The sequence below is a fragment of the Papaver somniferum genome, chromosome 7, assembly GCF_003573695.1.
Source record: "Papaver somniferum cultivar HN1 chromosome 7, ASM357369v1, whole genome shotgun sequence".
Classification (NCBI taxonomy): domain Eukaryota; kingdom Viridiplantae; phylum Streptophyta; class Magnoliopsida; order Ranunculales; family Papaveraceae; genus Papaver; species Papaver somniferum.
The window spans coordinates 139,565,959-139,585,697 of NC_039364.1; the positions used below are offsets into that span (position 1 = coordinate 139,565,959).

At 38.6% G+C, this 19,739-nt stretch overlaps 3 protein-coding genes across 4 annotated transcripts; 1 reads left to right on the plus strand and 2 right to left on the minus strand.

Moving 5' to 3' along the window:
* The first annotated feature begins 746 nt into the window (after positions 1-746).
* Positions 747-4,349, plus strand: LOC113298580 (putative pentatricopeptide repeat-containing protein At5g09950). The gene has a single exon (XM_026547348.1). The coding sequence runs from the start codon at positions 861-863 to the stop codon at positions 4,056-4,058; it is 3,198 nt and encodes a 1,065-aa protein (XP_026403133.1). The 5' UTR covers positions 747-860; the 3' UTR covers positions 4,059-4,349.
* Positions 4,350-4,363: 14 nt separating this feature from the next.
* On the minus strand, positions 4,364-6,093 carry LOC113298581 (V-type proton ATPase subunit G1-like). Of its 2 annotated transcripts, none has more exons than XM_026547350.1 (4): positions 5,957-6,093; positions 5,472-5,562; positions 5,071-5,171; positions 4,364-4,812 (listed from the first exon to the last, which is right to left on the minus strand). In XM_026547350.1, the coding sequence occupies exons 2-4, from the start codon at positions 5,554-5,556 to the stop codon at positions 4,669-4,671; spliced, it is 330 nt and encodes a 109-aa protein (XP_026403135.1). In that variant the 5' UTR covers positions 5,557-5,562; positions 5,957-6,093; the 3' UTR covers positions 4,364-4,668. The 2 variants fall into 2 exon arrangements, with proteins under 2 accessions (XP_026403135.1, XP_026403134.1); XM_026547349.1 differs by having other exon boundaries at positions 5,472-5,571; positions 5,957-6,089.
* A 1,521-nt stretch (positions 6,094-7,614) lies between these two features.
* On the minus strand, positions 7,615-8,947 carry LOC113295310. The gene is made up of 4 exons (XM_026543658.1): positions 8,910-8,947; positions 8,026-8,265; positions 7,743-7,883; positions 7,615-7,662 (listed from the first exon to the last, which is right to left on the minus strand). Exons 1-4 carry the CDS (start codon positions 8,931-8,933, stop codon positions 7,615-7,617), a joined length of 453 nt encoding a protein of 150 aa, XP_026399443.1. The 5' UTR covers positions 8,934-8,947.
* Between the last annotated feature and the right edge of the window lie 10,792 nt (positions 8,948-19,739).

The window sequence follows — 19,739 nt, forward strand, 5'->3', positions numbered from 1 at the left end:
GTTAATATGGCCTACTCTCGAGGAAATGCTCGCCTTAACTAATCTTTAATTATTAGTAGTTATTATGTCAAACAAAACTAAAAATCGACTATCATCAAGAAGAATATTACTTCCAACTTTGTTTCTGTTTTCCTTTTAGTAGATATTTGGGTTCTTTTATAGTTTTGCACTTATTCTACAATTTGCTTACCCGGAATTTTTTCAACCTGATATGTTATTGTGGAGTGCTATTTCATGTAATATAGATACTTTGTGCACTTTATGCATCGAGTTACCCAACAATGACACCATCCTAAGATTCCGCACTGCATTTACCCTTCACATCATTTGTTACGTATAAATTTGATGAAGCTATTCACAATGTTGTGTCACTCAAAAAAAAAATGATCAATTCTGAAATCTGGAAACATAGATAAACAAAAATATAAGTAGAGAACTGCTTATTAAAAAAGTTTACTTGGTTACCAGTGGTTAGAATTTAGTGACTCTGACCTTTTCTTCCGATGTTCCATAGGCAAGAAATAGACCCGTGCATCGCACGGATGAGAAACTAGTAGATATAATGTCACATTTTAACCCCCAAGCACTAGGAGTGTGTTTGTTTTTGCTAACCGGGGATCTGGATCTGACTCGCCCACTAACTCGGTCCATGCAGGGGTCGAACCTACGACTTTCTGCTTAGGAAACAGACGCTCTATCCACTGAGCTACATGCGCTTGTTGGTGTTTGATAAAAGGAAATTGATTACCAAAATTTCTAGGTAGACTCCGACAAGTGAAAAATATTTCTGGAAGCACTCCTTTGAAAACAAGCGGGAAAAGATTGATAAAAACAAATAAAAAAAATATTTTTACCTTACTATGATCCCCAAATGTCGAACCTCTGCTTACGGTTTATCTCACCATATCAAAATCCCCTGTTTTAGCAGCTTAACTGATGCAATTATCTCACCATTCAGTAATACGAACTGTAACCAGTATTTCGAAACCCCTCCGTCTTCTAATTTTCAAATCCAAAACCCCTCATTTGAACAAGCACACAATGAAATCCATAACTCTTACACAAATTCTGAGACATACGAGAATCTCATTAGTCGATATGAGGGTTCTACAAACTCGAAAAACGCTGAGAAACTTAAATTACTTATCATCAAGAATGGATACTGTAGTGATGTTGTTTTATCTAATACACTTATTAACATTTATGCCAAAAGTAATGATATGGTAAGTGCCCAGAAAGTGTTCGATGAAATGCCTGATAGAAATGAAGTTACTTGGAATTGCATGATGTCTGGATATAACAAACAGAAAATGTCTAATCGGGCATGTTTGCTATTCCGTTCTATGCTTTGCTCCGGAATAATGCCTTCTCATTATGGATTTGGTGCTGTTCTGCGTGCTTGCCAAGATTCTGGACCAGATGGACTTAAATTTGGAATGCAAATTCATGGTTTTATTATGAAAACTTGGAACTCACTGGATGTTGTAGTTTGTAATGTACTGATGACGATGTATGGGTCATGTAGTTTGGACTCTATGGTATGCGCTCGCCGTGTTTTTGATGAGATACCGATGAAAAATTCTATATCCTGCAATTGTATTATTTCAGTTTATTCACGTACAGGAGATGTTTTGTCAGCTTTTGAGATTTTTGTGGCAATGCAAAGGGAGGATTATGGGTTCAAATTTTTTCAACCAAGTGAGTACACATTTGGAAGTTTGATAACCGCTACTTATTCATCTGTCAGTGGTTTTGGTCTATCCCTGCTCGAGCAAATATTCAGTCGGATCCTTAAATCTGGATTCTTCAGTGATTTGTATGTTGGTAGTGCTTTGGTTAGTGGGTTTACAAGGTGCGCATTACTTGATGATGCTAAGAAGATTTTTGAACAAATGAGAGAGAGAAATGCTGTATCCGTGAATGGATTGATGGTTGGGTTGGTGAAACATAAAAGAGGAGAGGATGCTTCAGACGTTTTTAGGGAGACGAGGGATTTGGTCGGCAGAAATTCTGATTCCTTTGTGGTTCTTTTAAGTGCATGCGCTGAGTTTGTGTTGTCGGTTGAAGGAAGGAGAAAGGGTGGAGAGGTTCATGGATACGTGCTAAGAAATGATCTTATTAATTCGAAGGTTGCAATTCCAAATGGACTGGTTAACATGTATGCAAAGTGTGGTTTCATTGATGATGCTTGCAAAGTTTTTAAGCTCATGGAGGTCAAAGATGAGGTCTCGTGGAACTCCATAATAACTGGACTTGATCAAAATGGACGCTTTGAGGAGGCAATGAAAAGTTTCTGTAGAATGAGAACTGGGTTTTTGCCATCAAAGTTTGCACTAATCAGCACTCTAAGTTCATGTGCAAGCTTCAGGTGTATTCAACTGGGAGCACAACTTCATTGTGAAGGGATCAAACTGGGTCTTGACTTAGATGTTTCTGTTTCGAATGCACTCCTTGCCCTGTACGCAGATTCTAGGTATCTAGTTGAATGCCGAAAGCTTTTTGCTTTGATGCCGGAATTGGATAAGATTTCATGGAATTCTATGATTGGGGCATTAGCTGATTCAGAGTCGCATGTAGAAGCAGTTGAGTGTTTCTTATGTATGATGCGTGATGGATGGGATCTTAATAGAGTAACATTCATAAATCTTCTCGCAGCCGTTTCATCGCTCGCAGTTCTGGAGTTGAACCAGCAGGTTCACTCCCTAGTGCTAAAATGTTGTGTTTCAGATGACGATGTTGTTGAGAATGCACTTATATCTTGCTATGGGAAGTGCGGACGAATGGATGATTGCGAAAAGATCTTTACTAAAATGTCTGAAAGGAGGGATGAAGTATCATGGAACTCTATGATTTCTGGATATATCCAGAATGGTCATATCTCCAAAGCCATGGATTTAGTCTCGCTTATGATGCAGAAGGGTCAGAGTTTTGATTGTTTCACCTCTGCCACAGTTCTCAGTGCATGTGCCTCTGTTGCAGCATTAGGGCGGGGGATGGAAATTCATGCTCGTGGAATGAAGGATTTTGTAACATCTGATGTTGTAGTGGGAAGTGCACTTGTCGACATGTACGCTAAAAGTGGAAGAGTTGATTATGCTCTGAGGGTCTTCCATTTGTTGCCTCTGAAAAATAAGTTCTCATGGAATTCAATGATATCAGGTTATGCACGGAATGGGGTTGGTGATAAAGCACTAGAGCTGTTTATGGAGATGCGCCGGAGTGGTCATAAGCCGGATCATGTCACCTTCGTCGGTATCTTATCGGCTTGTAGCCATGCAGGCTTTGTTGAGCAAGGATTCAAACATTTTGAATCTATGAAAAACGAGTACGGTTTGGTTCCTGGAATGGAACATTTCTCATGCATGGTGGATCTCCTTGGACGGGCTGGCAAGCTTGATATGGTGGAGGACTTCATTAAGGCAATGCCAGTGAAGCCAAACGCTCTCGTATGGAGGACTGTTCTAGGAGCTTGCTGCAGAGCAAATGGCCGAAGAACAGATTTAGGAACAAAGGCTGCAGAAAAACTTCTGGAGTTAGAGCCTCAAAATGCTGTGAACTATGTGCTTCTCTGTAACTTGCATGCTTCTGGAGGCAGGTGGGAAGATGTAGCAAGAGCCCGGTCCATGATGAAGAGGGCAGCAGTGAGAAAGGCAGCCGGTAGTAGTTGGGTTACCATGAAAGATGGTGTTCATGTTTTTGTAGCAGGAGACAAATCTCATCCAAACATAGATGAAATCTATGCAAAGCTAAGGGATCTAACCAGGGAAATGAAGGACGCTGGTTACATACCTCAGACAAAATTTGCCCTGTATGATCTTGAAACAGAAACTAAGGAAGAGATTCTAAACCACCACAGCGAGAAACTTGCAGTAGCTTTTGTTCTCCTTAAAACGTCAGGATTGCCGATAAGAATTATGAAAAATCTTCGTGTGTGTGGTGACTGCCACTCTGCATTTCAATACATATCTAAGATTGCTGGGCGGCAAATTGTGTTGCGGGATTCAAATAGGTTTCATCATTTTAATGATGGAAACTGTTCATGTGGGGACTACTGGTAAAATTACTGATGAGACCCATTGCCTTGTGGATGATTTTGTGAAAGAGTTCATCTGGTGATCAAGAATGAAACCGGTATAGTTACACAGTTCAAGGAAAGAAACGCGGACAAGTTATGAGCGTTTTAGATAGAGAGAGACTATAACATAGCTGCCTACTTGATGTTAATATACCAGCAGCAGTTTTGAAGGTTCACAAGGAGTTTCATAATCAGATGACATTGCTGATAGTTTTAGGCCACATCAACCGATTCCAGAACAGAACAGTAAGTAACATACAAACATTTTAATTTAACTCTTAATTAAGGTTTCAAATTCAATCATGGATTGGGTGCACATAAGTTGTCAATGTTATTCTTAAAGTAGTTGTTTACAATAAAGCATTTCACCAAGTACAAATATCAATTCTGAAATTCATAAGTAAAGAACATATTTATTACCAAATTGACAAATTTCAAAAGAAATATTGACGCAATTCAAATGGGCAAGCCAATATACCACATTCACCTCAAGGAGTTACAGACTTAACTGCGAACGGAAAGGGAAAAAAGGAACAATCTGCATATGGATGCTAAGCCAAAAGAGCCACAACAAGAAACGGAGAAACATAACTCTAGGTCTTCACGCTCATCACATGTCTCATGAGCATTTGCACAACTTCAGTAGAGATTCGAGAGGACTCTGACGTAAGGGTATTGATCTTTTCCTCGGTCTCTACTTCAAGTCGCTTCACATTAGCACCCGAGTCTCCACTCGTCTGTTGGAAAATATAAGCATTAAGCAAAAACATAAAACATAAAGCCAGCATTACACATAGAATATACAATCCCATCTTCAGGACATAGAAACGTTGGTAAAAGCCAGAATTTTTTCCCAAACATTAAAAGATACCTCTCTTTCATCAAGAGATTAGCTAATGACTTCAGTCATGAGATGTGCAACAGACAAACAGAACTGACGATAACTCATATCAAGTTGAATTCAAACAGTTGAACTCATATTGCGTTTTGTTTACCTCGGCGACTTTTCTCTGAAAGTCAGCTTCCACTTGTGCTCGGAAATCACTGATATCCTTCTCGGCCTCTAATTTTGCCTGTTTCATCCTAGTCATTTTGTCTGGACAAGGAGATTTAGATTCAGTATAACTACAAATGCATATGGGCACATACAAATTAATAAATAAAAATCAACTGTAGCCTAAGATCTTTCTTATGGTTCCAAATAGACAGTAAGTTACAAATCAACTGTACATCACTGACATACAAAAAGGTAAGGGAAAGCACATGTGGGTTCAATTATTGCAGTTATTAGGGTCACGAAAAGACATCCCAAATCTGAATAAGTAAATTACAACAATTGCAGATTACAATTGAAACTACACATGATCCAGACTGAAAAGCATAAGAAAATTAATACCATTCTTTGAAGCATTGACAATGCTCTGGGCTTCTTGTTCCGCAGCTAACAAGAGCTGAATTCCACCTTGTTTGCCAGATTCCATTTTGTACTGCAAATGCTAAAACATATATAAAAGAATCCCTAGAAAATCAGATCAACATAACCCAGACAAGGTAATCTAACAGATTCTTATCTTAATGCCTAATTAGATCATTATTAGATGCAATAAGATCGACATAAAATCATTAATCATAAATTTCTAAATGGATACAATCATAATCTAGATTCAACCAAAGCTTGTGAAATTTTCCATTCAATTTCCAAAATAATATAATGAAAAGTCACAGATCAGTAAAGATAATTTTCAGAGATCTATGTACTAGTACTTTAAGATTAAATCAGTGGAGAAATTATTTACGAATCTAATAGCAACTGAATGAAAATTTAGAATGTAAATATCAACATTATGGATTTGTAAAGATTTTTGCGGAGAGAGAAAGAACCTGATGAAACGGAATTGATCTAGAGATTCAACTGAGAGAGACGATCGCGAGTATTGTGAATTTGTGATGTGCTGGAATTCAGAGAGCGCCAATATATCGCTGGAGAGTAGGGCTGTTCATGGTCGGTTTTGGTTCGGTTTCTAGCCAAACCAAAACCGAAACCAATATTATTGGTTTCTAAAAATCTAAACCAAACCAATCCATTAATCATTGGTTCGGTTTCCAAATGGTTCCAGTTGGTTTCGGTTTGTCCCAGTGGTTTTTGGTTAACCAATAATTATGTCAAACCAAAAAAAAATACACAAATTTACAGATAAAAAAATCGTAGTTGCCGATAGTATTGGTTTACACAAATATACAGCCAAAAAAAAAATCAAGAATAGTTAAAGCTTACTCTAATTCTAGAGATCAAAAGAAGATATATAATATATCTTAATTTAGTTATTGACAAATAAAAAAAAAGGAAGACGGGAAGAAAAAAGTCGAGTAGTAGCAGCAGCTGTAGTTGGGGGTGGAGAAGGGAGGCGACTGAGAGAAGAAAGAGAAGAGGGAGAGTATCATAATGAAATATTAGATTTAGGGTTTCTATTTATCCTCTAAATCAATGGGTAGAATCTAATACTTTTAAATCGACGGTAGAAACTAAGTTTAAAATTAATCGGTTCCCCAATGGTTTTTGGTTCGGTTTTCAGGTCAAACCAAAACCAAACCAGTAATGTCGGTTTTTTCAACTTTTTTTACCATACCAATCCAAATATAAATGGTTTGGTTCGGTTTCTTTCTTATTGGTCTGGTTTCGGTCGGTTTCCAACGGTTAACCGACAACATGTTCAACCCTACTGAAGATGTGGACAGGACTAATATTGGTCTGCATTTACTAATTTACCCTCTTTTGCCTCGGTGATTTGGCGACGTTTACATGTGTAAGCCTATTAGTAGGGCTGTTCATGGTCGGTTTTGGTTCGGTTTTTAGCCAAACCAAAACCGAAACCAATACTATATCGGTTTCTTAAAATATGAACCAAACCAATCCATTAACCATTGGTTCGGTTTCTAATGGTTCTAGCTGGTTTCGGTTTATTCCAGTGGATATCGGTTAACCGGCTGCTATGTCAGTTTCAGGAAACTGACAGTTCAAATCTAAGAAAAAAAAACATAGTTTAAAGATTTTTGATTTCTTCTAACTGGCTACATACATTCCCATTCCATACACAATCCAAATTCATAACATTCTTAAACACAATTCAAAAGATAAAGATTAGTAATTCAAAAGATCCACAGTCTCCATAACATCTAAACAACATCGACACTTTCCAGCTATGCATCCACAAAATCAACTGATAGCTTCAGACTTTCCAGGGTTGCTGACTGCATGTATATGAAAATGGCAAGCAACTGGTAGTTAGAATCTAATTCACGTATATTTCCACTAATCATGATGGCAAGCAATACATGAAAATGCTAACAGTGAAAAGACGTGACATGTAAACACACCATCAGGAGGACAATGTATCTTTCTTTGCTAACTGAACAGGTAATAACTTAACAGGTTTAAGAGGCACTAAATTAGCACATTAAGACTTTAAATTAAATCCAAAGAAAACATGCTTCCAATTGGTGAGATGAATTACCTTGGTACTGCTTAGTCCTCAACATCATCATCTGTTATGTTTACGAACATGGATTAGAGAGAGAGTCCAAAAATTCTGCAATGAACAAATGCCGATCAGTAGTATACAGTGAGTGTCCAAAAATTCTACAAACAAATTAACAAATGAAATAATACCTGAACTAACTTCCTCTTCTGGTCCCAAGGAAGAGTATCAAGATCAATCGGCGTCTTCAACCAATTTTGAGCACAAATCAATGCCTCAACTGTTGTGGGAAGTAAAGAACTTCGATATGGATCGAGAATACGCCTCCCAGCCTAGCAGGTTCAAAAGAAAGAGTCGACTGACCAGAATCCTTAGGAATAAGATTCAGACACTTTCTTAAATGGTTATTCAAGGAGCCGGTCCCATGTGTAGAAGAGTCAGCTTTCATTCTTGGTTACATTTCTTGCAAGTTACCATTATCGAAGGAGGAGGGTCCAGATCAACGTGATCCCAAACCCATGAAGTTTTCTTCCGCTTCTTAGAAGCTGGTGCAGTGACAGTGATGGTACCAGCATCGGAAACATTGGCAGCTGGTGCAGATGGAGCTTCACCAGCAGTTGGTACTTTTGCAACTGAACTAACTTCAGTAGAGGCGTTAGAAGATCTTGGAGGAGGATGTAGTGGTGGCAACAATGCATTTGAGTTAACGGAAGCCTGAATATAAACAAGGCAGAAATTCAAATCAGATAACATGTAAAAAAAGCATATCAAAGTGCATTCAAATACTACTTATTAAAAAGATAAGTTTCTTGTTTATGAATCCTTCGTGTGTTTCAAAAAGAATAAGAAAAAAAAATCCTTCGTGGGCACAGACGCACAGTAAGCTAGTCATAGATTTCTGAAGGAAGAAAATGAAGAGATCTTCTTCCACTACATACATTAGATATAGACCTACTAGGAAAAGAAAAAAAAAATCATTTCTTTCTACTCCTTCTCTGAGAGATTGTTGACGATTCTATTTGACTAATTGACTTAACATTAACATAACATTGACAGAACTGAAGTTGAACGTGAACATGATTTTACACAAAAAAAAATCCCTAATTGACTTATACATAACATGATAGATTTTGCCAACTTCCCTAATTCATCCTTTTTTTTTTTTTGTTGTTGCATAAGCCACAAAATTAATGTTTATAATTAATTAAGGAGTAGATAAATTCACTGGATGTCCTCTCAGCTAGAGCTAAAAGAACGAATTGACACAGTAGTGGTACCAATCACTTGAACGAATTAGTAAAAGAAGACTGCAAATTTTAGAATCCTATTTTTCTAATTCTTGAGGAAAAATATCTTACTGGTGTTGATCCTGATTCCTCCATAGTTGAATCAAAGAAATCAAATTAATCCTGCAAAAAAACAAAACATGCAAAATCAAATCATTTTAGTAAACCCTAGATTAAATATAAATCATGTAAATCAAGTAACCCAAGTTACATAAATGATAAATATGATACCTCTTAAAAGAAATTAGATGTTCACTTGTTTATTTCGTCTGAAGAATGAAGATGATACCTTCTACTAGTAAACCCTAGCTAACACTGACAGGTTACAATTACAAACTCATATGAACAGATTTCGCCTGAAAAGAAGGAGGAGGAGAAGGAGAAGAAGAAGAATGATTAGATTCTACTAGAGTTTAGAGAATCGCAACCATGGTATATTCCTTACGCATCTGACATCTCAACTTTCTGTTCTATGAACTAAAGACTGAAGAGTGAAGAAGGAGGCGAAGATGTGAAGTGAAAATTAGGTCGACGAATGTATACTTGGGTTATAACTTAAGAAATATGAAGGGTGTGGATTGAATCTATCTGATATTAATCAACGGTCTATATTTATCGGTTTTCCAATGGTTTTTGGTTCGGTTTTCAGGCCAAACCAAAACCAAACCAATACTGTCGGTTTTTCAAAATTTTTTACCAAACCAATCCAAATCTAAATGGTTTGGTTCGGTTTCTTGCTTATTGGTCTGGTTCGGTCGGTTTCCAACGGTTAACCGACACCATGTTCAGCCCTACCTATTAGAGTATTTTGTTTAGAAAATTAATTAATTTTGATTTTTTCTCTTCCCTTTTTTTCTTTTCTTCTAATAACAACACCTAACCTTTTTTTTTATTGTAATTGGATGAAGAGTATTACATTAACTAGTTGGAAGTCTAACAAGCTAATTGGATAAAGAGTATTACATTAACTAATTGGATAAATGTCGATAACTGGATCAACGCGAATATTGATAGTCTGAGCAACTATTGCTCGTCTGATTAATTGTTGAATTACTGAATATTGATAGTTGAATCAATATTCCTCGGAGCAAATATTGCTCATTTGAGGAATTACTGAATATTTATAGTTGAATCAATATTCGAGCAAACATTGCTCATCTGAGCAAATATTGCTCATTTGATGAATTATTGGTAGCATGACAAAATAAAATATTAATTAAAGGACCGAATATTATATGATTAACCAAAATGTTGATTGCTGGATTAACATAAAATTATTGGTGTTTGAACTTGCTCAGAACTATGATTTGCAGCGCATTCAGTTCGAAACCCTAATTTTGATCGATTGCCGATCAGTTGATGATTTGCTGAAAATAATTCACTGAGTGAAGGAGAGACCGACTACATGGGATGATGGCCGACCTTGTAGCGCCAAGGTGCGTCCTTTGTTGACCAGTTGGTGAAAGAATGATCAAATGCTGGTTTAATCATTTATCAAAATAGTGCTCGTCTGAGCGTTAGGTAATAAAACCTAATTACGGAGAGATGATGAGCGGCCAAGGGGTCATGTGAACGGACCTTGGTGGTCGTGGGGCCATCTGGTAGTCAATTGAGAAAATTCCAAGTTGGTTGCAGAGAGTTTGGACCTAATATGAACTGTTGAGAGCTGATTGGGTCAAAATTATGAAAGAGCGTGGGACCGGCTCCTTGCAAGCCTAAGAGCCGACCTTTGTCGGTCAAGGTCACATGCCCGTGTCACCATACTGTCTGTGTCTCAGTCCTGAGAGTTTTGGTATTTTCTGTTGCGCGTTTCAGCAATATTTTGGATTTTCAGAAAAGTTTGATCTTGACTGTAACTCTCAATTTTGCTCGAATGAGTAAGTAGAATTTTGCTCGTGCGACCAATATTTTGAGAATATTAAAATAATAATATTTTAATTTTTGACGTGAAAAGCCTAGTCTGTCATGTGACCATTTGACTTTATGGCTTTTTCGTGGTTTGAGCAATATTTGAGAAAATATTGAAAAACTAGGGTTTTCGCTCAAACGAAGGAGTTTCATGAAATGAAGGAAATAATAATATGATAAAATAAGGAATTTTAAGGTATGGGATCGGTCACGGATAGGGCATGGCCGTCCGGATAGGTGGCCCTTTCCCGTGACACATTTCCCAATTTTTTACTATTTTTTCATCGTTTGAAGGAAAATATGGAGAAACTAAGAGTTTTGCTTAAACGAGGCAGTTTGCTCAAATGTAGGAGTTTTCGTAAGATGAGGAAAAATAACAAAATAATATAAAATAATGGAAAGAGGTGCGGGACCGGCCACGATGGCATAACCGGACGGCCGGTGGGACGGGTCCTCTTAGGCGCCTCTTTGTTATTTTATTGATATTATTTCCCTCTCTATTTTGTACAGTTTCCCTCGTTTGTCCATATTTTTGAATACTCTGTTCGTGTATTCGGGTGTTCGTTTGTGCATTATTGCTGAATACACTCGCACCATTTTCTCGGGGCTTATTACTAATTCATGAAATTCAGCTGAGAATGATTCATGAAACAGAGTAATAAAATGAGTTGAGTATCTATTACTAATCCATGCAATCCAGCTGAGAATCAACCATGAAACAGAGTAACCGTACGGACATGCCCTGGCCGTGACCGGTCCCACACCTTACAATTCCTTATTTTATCATATTATTATTTCCTTCATTTCATGAAATTCCTTCGTTTGAGCAAAAACCCTAGTTTTTCAATATTTCTCAAATATTGCTCAAACCACTAAAAATCCAAAAAGTCAAATGGTCACATGACCGACTAGGCTTTTCACTTCAAAAATTAAAATATTATTATTTTAATATTCTCGAAATATTGGTCGCACAAGCAAAATTCTACTTACTCATTCGAGCAAAATTAAGAGTTTCGGTCAAGATCAAACTATATGAAAATCCAAAATATTGCTGAAACGCGCACCAGAAAATAGCAAAACTCTCAGGACTAAGACACAGCCAATATGGTGACACATGCATGCAATCTTGACCGACCAAGGTCGGCTCTTAGGCCTGCAAAGAGCCGGTTCCACGCTCTTTCTTAATTTTGACCTAATCAGCTCCCAACAATTCATATTGGGTCCAAACTCTCTCCAACCAACTTGGAATTTGCTCAATCGAGCACCAGCTGGCCCCACGACCACCAAGGGCCGGTCACATGACCCCTTGGCAGGTCCTCATCTCTCTGTTATTAGGTTTTATTACTTAACGCTCAGACGAGAACTATTTTGATGAATGATTAAACTAGCTGTAGATGGCGAAATTTGGATAAAGGGAAAAAGTGTCATTTTGACCCTATAGACAAAACTCAACTCTCACGGGAGAGATTAATCCCTTGGTCCTCAAGGCATCCTTAGCCACGATTTCTAGTATACGTCCCCGCGAGTCACTGTTGGTCGTGATGCCGTGATTCCTAGCGCACATCCTCAACGAGATACTGCTGGTCACGTAGGTTCTGTAGAGCATAAAACGTCCCCGACAGACTTATGAACCAAAACAACCACAATTCCAGCATGTTTTCGCGATACGTAGCTGATTGTGATGCCATGATTCGTAGTATACGTCCTCAACGAGATGCTGCTGGTCATGTAGGCTCTGTAGATGCGTAAATACGTCCCCGATGGACTTATGACCCAGAGCGAAGATTTGCATATCTCCTGTAAGCACGACTCACCCTATTTGAGATCAAAGACCGATTCCTAGTACATCATCGCGAGATACACTGGTCATGTCTGCTCTAGGCTCTGACTCAACTTACTGAGGTTTCCGGATAACTCCTAGGACATCCCCGCGAGATACACTGGTTATTCTACCTCTGAGCCTTTTTTACAGACTCCTAGAACATCCTTTCGAGATACACTGGTCTTGTTGGCTCATCATATGGACACACAGTTGATTCCTAGCACATCTCTGCAAGATACGCTGGTCAAAGACGAGTGAGCCAAAGTCTCGCAGAGAAATTAAATCGGGCGTACGAAGCCTTTTCTCTCTCTAGGCCGAGTCCCAGCTGACCACAAAGAGATACGGATTCATTTAGAAAATCTCCGAAGGGATTTTTGAGTTGTCCGCAAAAATCTCAGAGAGATTCAAATCTCTCTGCAAAAATCACAAAGGTATTTTTGAGCCGTCCGCAAAAATCTCAGAGAGAAATCACAGAGGGATTTTTGAGCCGTCCGCAAAAATCTCTCTGCAAAAATCACTGAGGGATTTTTGGGCCGTCCGCAAAAATCTCAGAGAGATTTTCCGTTCACAAAATCTCGGAGAGATTCAAAGCTCTCGTCAAAATCTCAGAGAGATTCAAAATGATAGGCACACACTTACCTAGTGCTCAAGCTTATTTCTCAGCCTCTCAAACACGCTCACGGCTAGTAAATTGAGCATGAACTGGACATATTTATCCAAAAACGTGGATAAGATCTCTTGATCTCCGCATGCTCAACAAAGGGACCCACAAACAAAAATACGGTCTTCACATGACATATGTGACCGGCCATGGAGAGAGGGAGATCAGTCTCAGCTCATCTCACAATCTGCACACGATTCCTAAGGAGTTCCATACCCTTTCACGTGACTCATCCTAGTCATTCTCACAAATAAGAGAATATCTCTCTATCTTGGCCAACTCGGCTAAAGAGAATATTTCTCTCTCAACACATCATCACAAGGGATGACTCAACTTCACACAAATGGGGGGATATCAATTAGGGTTTTGGTCTGGCGGTCTACGACACATGTGAGAAATACCCGGCTTATTTCCCACCGCAGAAGAGAATAAAGGCGGTGGAATAATGAGATAAACTCAATCAAGCTTATCCCTATTCTTGAAGAGACGGGAGAATTATTCCGCATGGCACGGAAAGCAATCCTTATCTTCACCGACTTGAGATTAGAGAATCCATCTATAAATAGGTCATCTATTTTCCAAGCTACGATCATCTTTCTCATAACCTCTCAAAGAAATAACTTGTTCTCTGATATCTCTCTTCATCTGCTTCCCTCCCTAAGACCAGCCCTAATCCTTCTTCCCTGTGACTGAAGCAGCCTTTGAACGACCACTGTGCGTGGTTTAGGCGAAGACAGTTCGTGCTTAACCTCCCGTAACTCACTTTCAAAAACCCTAGAATCCCACTTCTAGCCTCTCTCAGATTTTAGATAACTACATTTTGGCGACCACAGTGGGAGGTTGTTCACTCCGTTACAGATATCAATCACGGTCACTATTAGGAAGGAAGCCGATTCCATCAATGCGAGCACAAAAACGTTCCATTGATTCAGTCTCAATAAATCCATCACATATTTATCCGAGAGAGTTATCCCTATCAGTAGTTTTCTCTCTCATACGAATTGTCTGACCTTAGTGAATAGGTTAGTGCGTCTCTAATCACATAGATCTCTTTCTGCTTAAAAAAACTCCCTAGTAACCTATTTTCATAAATATTTACTGCTAATCCTTGAAAACCTTGGATACGTACCAAGGAGAACTCCCGGAGACTCAACAGAATCTTGCAAAATCTCAGATCGATATCCAGACTTATCTGAAAACGCCTTTAGGAATACCAGTAGGGATAGATCCAACAAATCTAGATCGAGTACATGTTTCCTAAAGAAGGAGTACTAAAACTGCTGAGGATAGCACTGACGGGATCTTACCTGCAATCGACCTCACCGGAGAAGATAAAGCTCATTACGAACGCGACAGAGCAAATGAGCATCCATCCAGCTGACGTTATCAGTCTCAAGGAGCTCAAGGACCAGATGGCGCTCTAAACTTGGAGATTCTGATGAATACTTGCTCCAAAATTCGTTTAGGTCAAGGGCCCTCAACCTGATCACAGGGGACTCGGGAAGTTTACTTCACTTTACTATTTTACTTATAACTCTTTCATTTTGTATCAGATTGACCTAGTTCTTTTTCTGTTGGATTTATTTTTTCGTCGTTTACAGGATAAACCCTGCGAAAACTTGGAAAGTTTCCAAGAAATTCGTGACCTAGACAAAAGCTTTGCAGAGCCACATAAGGTCATAAATCGCCAGCCAAGATGCATCTTGTCATTTTCGTGTTTCATAGGATCATGACCAGAACGCGACAAAGTATAAGATGAGACTAGCTTCCAAGATATTTCTCGGCCAAAGCTTATACTTATCTTAAGATTCAAATCCTCCGATCGATATGTTATCTCAACACCCGTCCCATTAGAAAGAAAAGGAGTCCTAGAGATTGTACGACTAAGTCTCGATGAGCCTCCATCTCGGCTACCCCCAGTATCATTTTCCGATGGGACCTCAGTTCACCCATGTAGGAGAAGGAGAATATCTTCGCACCTGAACCTACCAAGGGAAAAGAAATCTGAAGTGCCAATAATTCAGATAGAACTTCATTACTCGAATACATCCGCAACCAACTACTATCACTGAAGTAAACATGGTAAGGATCCAAGACCGCAGATCCAAGCCACACGTGCTCGAAGTTCTGTCAGTAAAAGCCTCTTCTCTCAAGAATATATGCTCGGCAGGCTATCCTATAAGTCAAAGTCATACATGATGAGCGAAGGACAAGATATGTCGATCACTTACAACTTCCTCAGGTTAAAACACAATTCTACCGCGTGAAGAAATGCCTAGAATATTTCCAGAGAACTATCCCATGAACAAAGTCACCACGAATCAATTATTCAACTATATCCATAGTTATGCTAGTCCTAGAAGGCGTACACTATTCTCAATTTGGTTTACCATCTCTCAGAAGAAAGACAGATCTCGATAGATGATTCGGCTAAGTAAGTTCACATGAATCCTGTCAAGACACCTAGTAGAGGTGGAACAACAAATTCAACTTGTCCAAAAAGACACATGCGGAATTATCTCGACTTGACTCTCCACAGACGTATCCAACCCACATATTATTGCATGCCTTCTCGTACGCTTCAAGGGTCTTACTTCTTTTTCCAAGCGTCCCGACTCAATCAGAATCCCTAGTCTTATATCAAAATGGGGACTAACGAAGAACCGTGCTACACACCTTTGCATGACCAACAATAGGTGACTCTGACATCTAGTTTCCAGATAAATATTTAGAAACAATCAACGCAAGAGTCTCTAAAGATTGGGACACATCGAGACCATTCAACTCCTCAAACCCACATTACAACATATTATTACTTGGGGACCATAAGATTAGAGTCCGGCCTTCAAAATCATGAAAAGGAATCATCTGTTACTTGATAATTCTCGCATCTCTCTTCAGTATCATTGAATTCTCCTTCGTCAGCATCTTCTCTGTATTCAGCAATTATAATTATGTCCCGATCCTGACTGAAGATGTGGCGGTTCAAATATGGATAGTTTCATCCCCATAAGATGTTTTAGGTTTTTATATGCGTGCAACATGACTATATCAAGTAAAAGAATCATTCAAATTATTCTTCAACAATGAACGCATGCAGGATACAAACTAGGGTTCGCAATCGGTTTGGATAGGAGTATACAATTTCCAGTCTACTCGGACGCGACCCATACTTTAGTCACATAACTCGAAGAACTAGGAAAATAGGTAGATAATTCGACAACACACCCTTGATGATAGATAAAAGTTTATGTCTCTCCTATCACGTGTTAAAATGGCATGATGTTTCAAAATACGATCTAAGAGATATCATCACAACACTTGAAGGAATTGCTGCCGAATCTCTGGATTCCCGTGTTCAATTTCACATGTGATTACTACTGACTAAAGAAGCTCGAAATATATATTTGTCAGTACTATATGAAATTTGAGTCCCTTCTGTTCGATAATTGGGGTCAACCACTAAATCAGACGTCAAACGAAGTTTCTACAATATCCGGAGTGAAGATCGCGCAAATAAGGACCTCCTACTACGAATTTTACTTAGGGTTTTCATCCACTCGCACAGCAACAGAGAGCCAGCTAGAGTTTGCAAAAATTAATAACTCATGAGAGTTTTCTTCCTTTACAAGATGCGTACAAAAAAGGTCTAGAAAAGGAAAATGTAAACCCTAAAGAACATAGGCCCCTAAAGAAAATCTCTTGCTTCATGGTCAGATGCTTCACTTTGGCCTCTGTATCTTGAGACGACTGTTTAGCATGTTCCATATTTACATCTACCATGTTTTATTCCAGATTACGAAACTCTCTAAAAATATGAGGACCTGAACTCAACTCACCCCGACTGATCATGACAGAATTGAGCCTCTCATAACCACCTCATATTGAAAGTAGAGATTCTCACAGATTGTCACCGAGTTTCCCTGTTTTACAAGATCATCAGAAGCAAGACCGTTCAGATATAATCATTCTCACGATATAATCCGTCTTCCTCCTCATCCGCATTCTACCAAAGTCGAACTCATTCTCACCATGAAGAGTACTCTATAAACAAAGACAAGATCAGTAAGGCTGCAAAGTTCAAACTACACAAGTTAAAATCAAGGGAGCAACAACACAGGACTATGGTTTGATTTACATGAAGACCGGTCTTTTCCCCTAAAGCCTTGTCCTCTCCTAATCTCTTCAAGCATTGTCTTCTCCTAATCCCTTCAAGCATACCCTCATGCCTAGAGTCCTATACTTATCAAGAAATCTATCTCACATATCAATAGATACTCGTGGATTTGTTTGGGTTCACACTTTAACAAAGGATCAATGGAAATGCGTTTTCTTCACGATAAAGGATATTCAACAGTATTTGATGGTGTGCTACGTTTCTTCGGGTTTCTTTTACGAAAGAATTACTGAAAGCTGGGGACTGATGAATGACTGAAGCATCGTCAAGAGAAGATTTTTCTATTTTATTTCCAACAAGTACATCTTGAGTCTTTCCCATGTCATGAGTCTACAAAAACGAGACGTAATCAAACAAAGTATATTGAGATATGAAAGTAAAAAAAAAAGAAGCAAATTTAGGTTTGGCGACTGAATTTGTTTCACAGGTGGGATTAGGGTTCACGGAGACCAAAGCCACGTATTATAAGGGAGTTAATAAAGTCATAATACCCTAGGAGGAATACTCAAGGCATCAAAACATGCAAAGGATCAAGGAATATGGGGATCCTCTTACAATTAGGATTTATGTACACTGCCATGAGAAAACGTGGTAACTGACGGAAATTCGTAAGAAATATTGGAGTAATGTCTTGAGAAAATATGTTTATCTATGTATATAATACAACATATCCTAAGGGCGCTTCACACGGACAATTGATCTAGGATATGTGGTCCAAACATCAAAGTAAGCACAATCTGAAACACTTCTGAAATTCTATACGGTATTCCTGATGACAAAAGTACGTAACTTGTTGACTGACCCAAACAACTCGAAATTGGGTCATTCTTTTTGTTTTGAATAGATAATTATTTTATCTTTTCATATTGGTGTTGGTAGCTCAAATTCGATATGGTATGAAGATTTTACAGCCATTCTACACAAGTCTCTCACAACTGAAGTTTTCTGACGAACACCCAAACGAAAAGTCCCGATACAAACAGAACAAGTAGAAAAAGGGAAGACAAACCTCCATAAAAAGGTCACGCCCAAAAGATATGGAAAATAGTTTTGTTTTCAAGCCTAGATCAAAAGGGAATCCATCAATAAAAAGGAAAAAGGAGTTGGAGCTAAAAGAGGAAATCAAAAGAATTTGGGACAAATAAGGAAACCAAGGTCTTTTCTCCTTTCAAAAATTCCTCCAAGCCGTGTCCAAGCCTTTCCTATGCGTTGGAGTAGTATTCTAAGACACTAATACGTCACTTACTCGCTCGGAATTTTCGGAGGGATCAAAAGTTAAAGAAAATTAGGGTTTTGAGGAAAATAACCCTAATTTGGCTAAAATAAGGAAACCAATGCCTTTTCAATTTACAAAACTCTTCCAAGTCATGTTCAAGACCTTTTTTCATGCGTGAGGATGCTCTCCTATGCCAGTGGGACGTTATCTATTCTCTCGGAATTATTTTCAGAGGGATCGAAAGTCGAAGAGAATTAGGATTTTGTCGAAAAGCCTTAATTTCAAGAATTTTGTGAAAAGGAGTTTATTCTAAAAAAGAGAGGAGACCGAGCCTCTCCCATTATTTTAGACGGTTCTCTAAGCCTCTCTAAATCCCTTTTAGCTCATTTCTCTTCAACAAAAACGAGCTCATAAGGAATTTTGACCAAAATACCCTTATATTGCAATTTTGAGTATTTTCGAAGAAGAAAACCTTGATACGGCTAGAGACCGAACAAGATCTCATATACTACTTCCAAAGGCCTCATTCACATGAATATTGAGTTCTATAAGTGTCCAAAGAAGAATGGGGTTGTAATGAAATCCAGAAAAGCAGAATTGCAGAGAAAATAAAGGGAATCTGGCTCAAAACAGGGAATTCAGGTTCATGATTTCCAAAACCAGGATCAGAGATGCTCCAATCTCTCTTTCAAGACGTGACTATGCTTAGGGAGGCTTCATATATCTTTCATTCCAAAGAAAAATCAGGCTCGTATTGTTTTTTGATGAAAATACCCTTGGTTTCAAAGATAAGCATTTTCTCTCAGAAAAGGGGTGTCTGATTGGTACAAGGAATTGAACAAGTTCTCAACATGCAAGGTGTTGACCCCACAAGAAATATGCACACCTACCAAGCCTCTTCGATCATCTCCAGAGTGTCTGAAGGAGTTAGACGCGAACAAAAGAGAAGTTAGGGTTTAAGTGAAGTACAAGCTTGAATTCAAAATTAGCCTGAGATAGGGATTTCGAAACTTCAAAAGGTAAGTGAATGTATTTGCTCACGGCTCTTCACTAACATCAAGGCCACCCAGGAAACCATTTAGAAATTCTCTCTTCCCCACACACCCGCCTGTACAAAT

Bases quoted from the DNA above. Each gene is read 5' to 3' on its own strand.
- LOC113298580 (XM_026547348.1), top strand. From the start codon at position 861: ATGATCCCCAAATGTCGAACCTCTGCTTACGGTTTATCTCACCATATC.
- LOC113298581 (XM_026547350.1), bottom strand. From the start codon at position 5,556: ATGGAATCTGGCAAACAAGGTGGAATTCAGCTCTTGTTAGCTGCGGAA. The intron at 5,172-5,471 runs GTATTAATTTTC...CTCCTTGTCCAG, and splicing joins TGTCAATGCTTCAAAGAATG to ACAAAATGACTAGGATGAAA. The intron at 4,813-5,070 runs GTAAACAAAACG...ATTTTCCAACAG, and splicing joins TTCAGAGAAAAGTCGCCGAG to ACGAGTGGAGACTCGGGTGC.
- LOC113295310 (XM_026543658.1), bottom strand. From the start codon at position 8,933: ATGGAGGAATCAGGATCAACACCA. The intron at 8,266-8,909 runs GTAAGATATTTT...GTTTATATTCAG, and splicing joins AGGAATCAGGATCAACACCA to GCTTCCGTTAACTCAAATGC. The intron at 7,663-7,742 runs GTATTATTTCAT...TGTTCATTGCAG, and splicing joins AGAAGAGGAAGTTAGTTCAG to AATTTTTGGACTCTCTCTCT.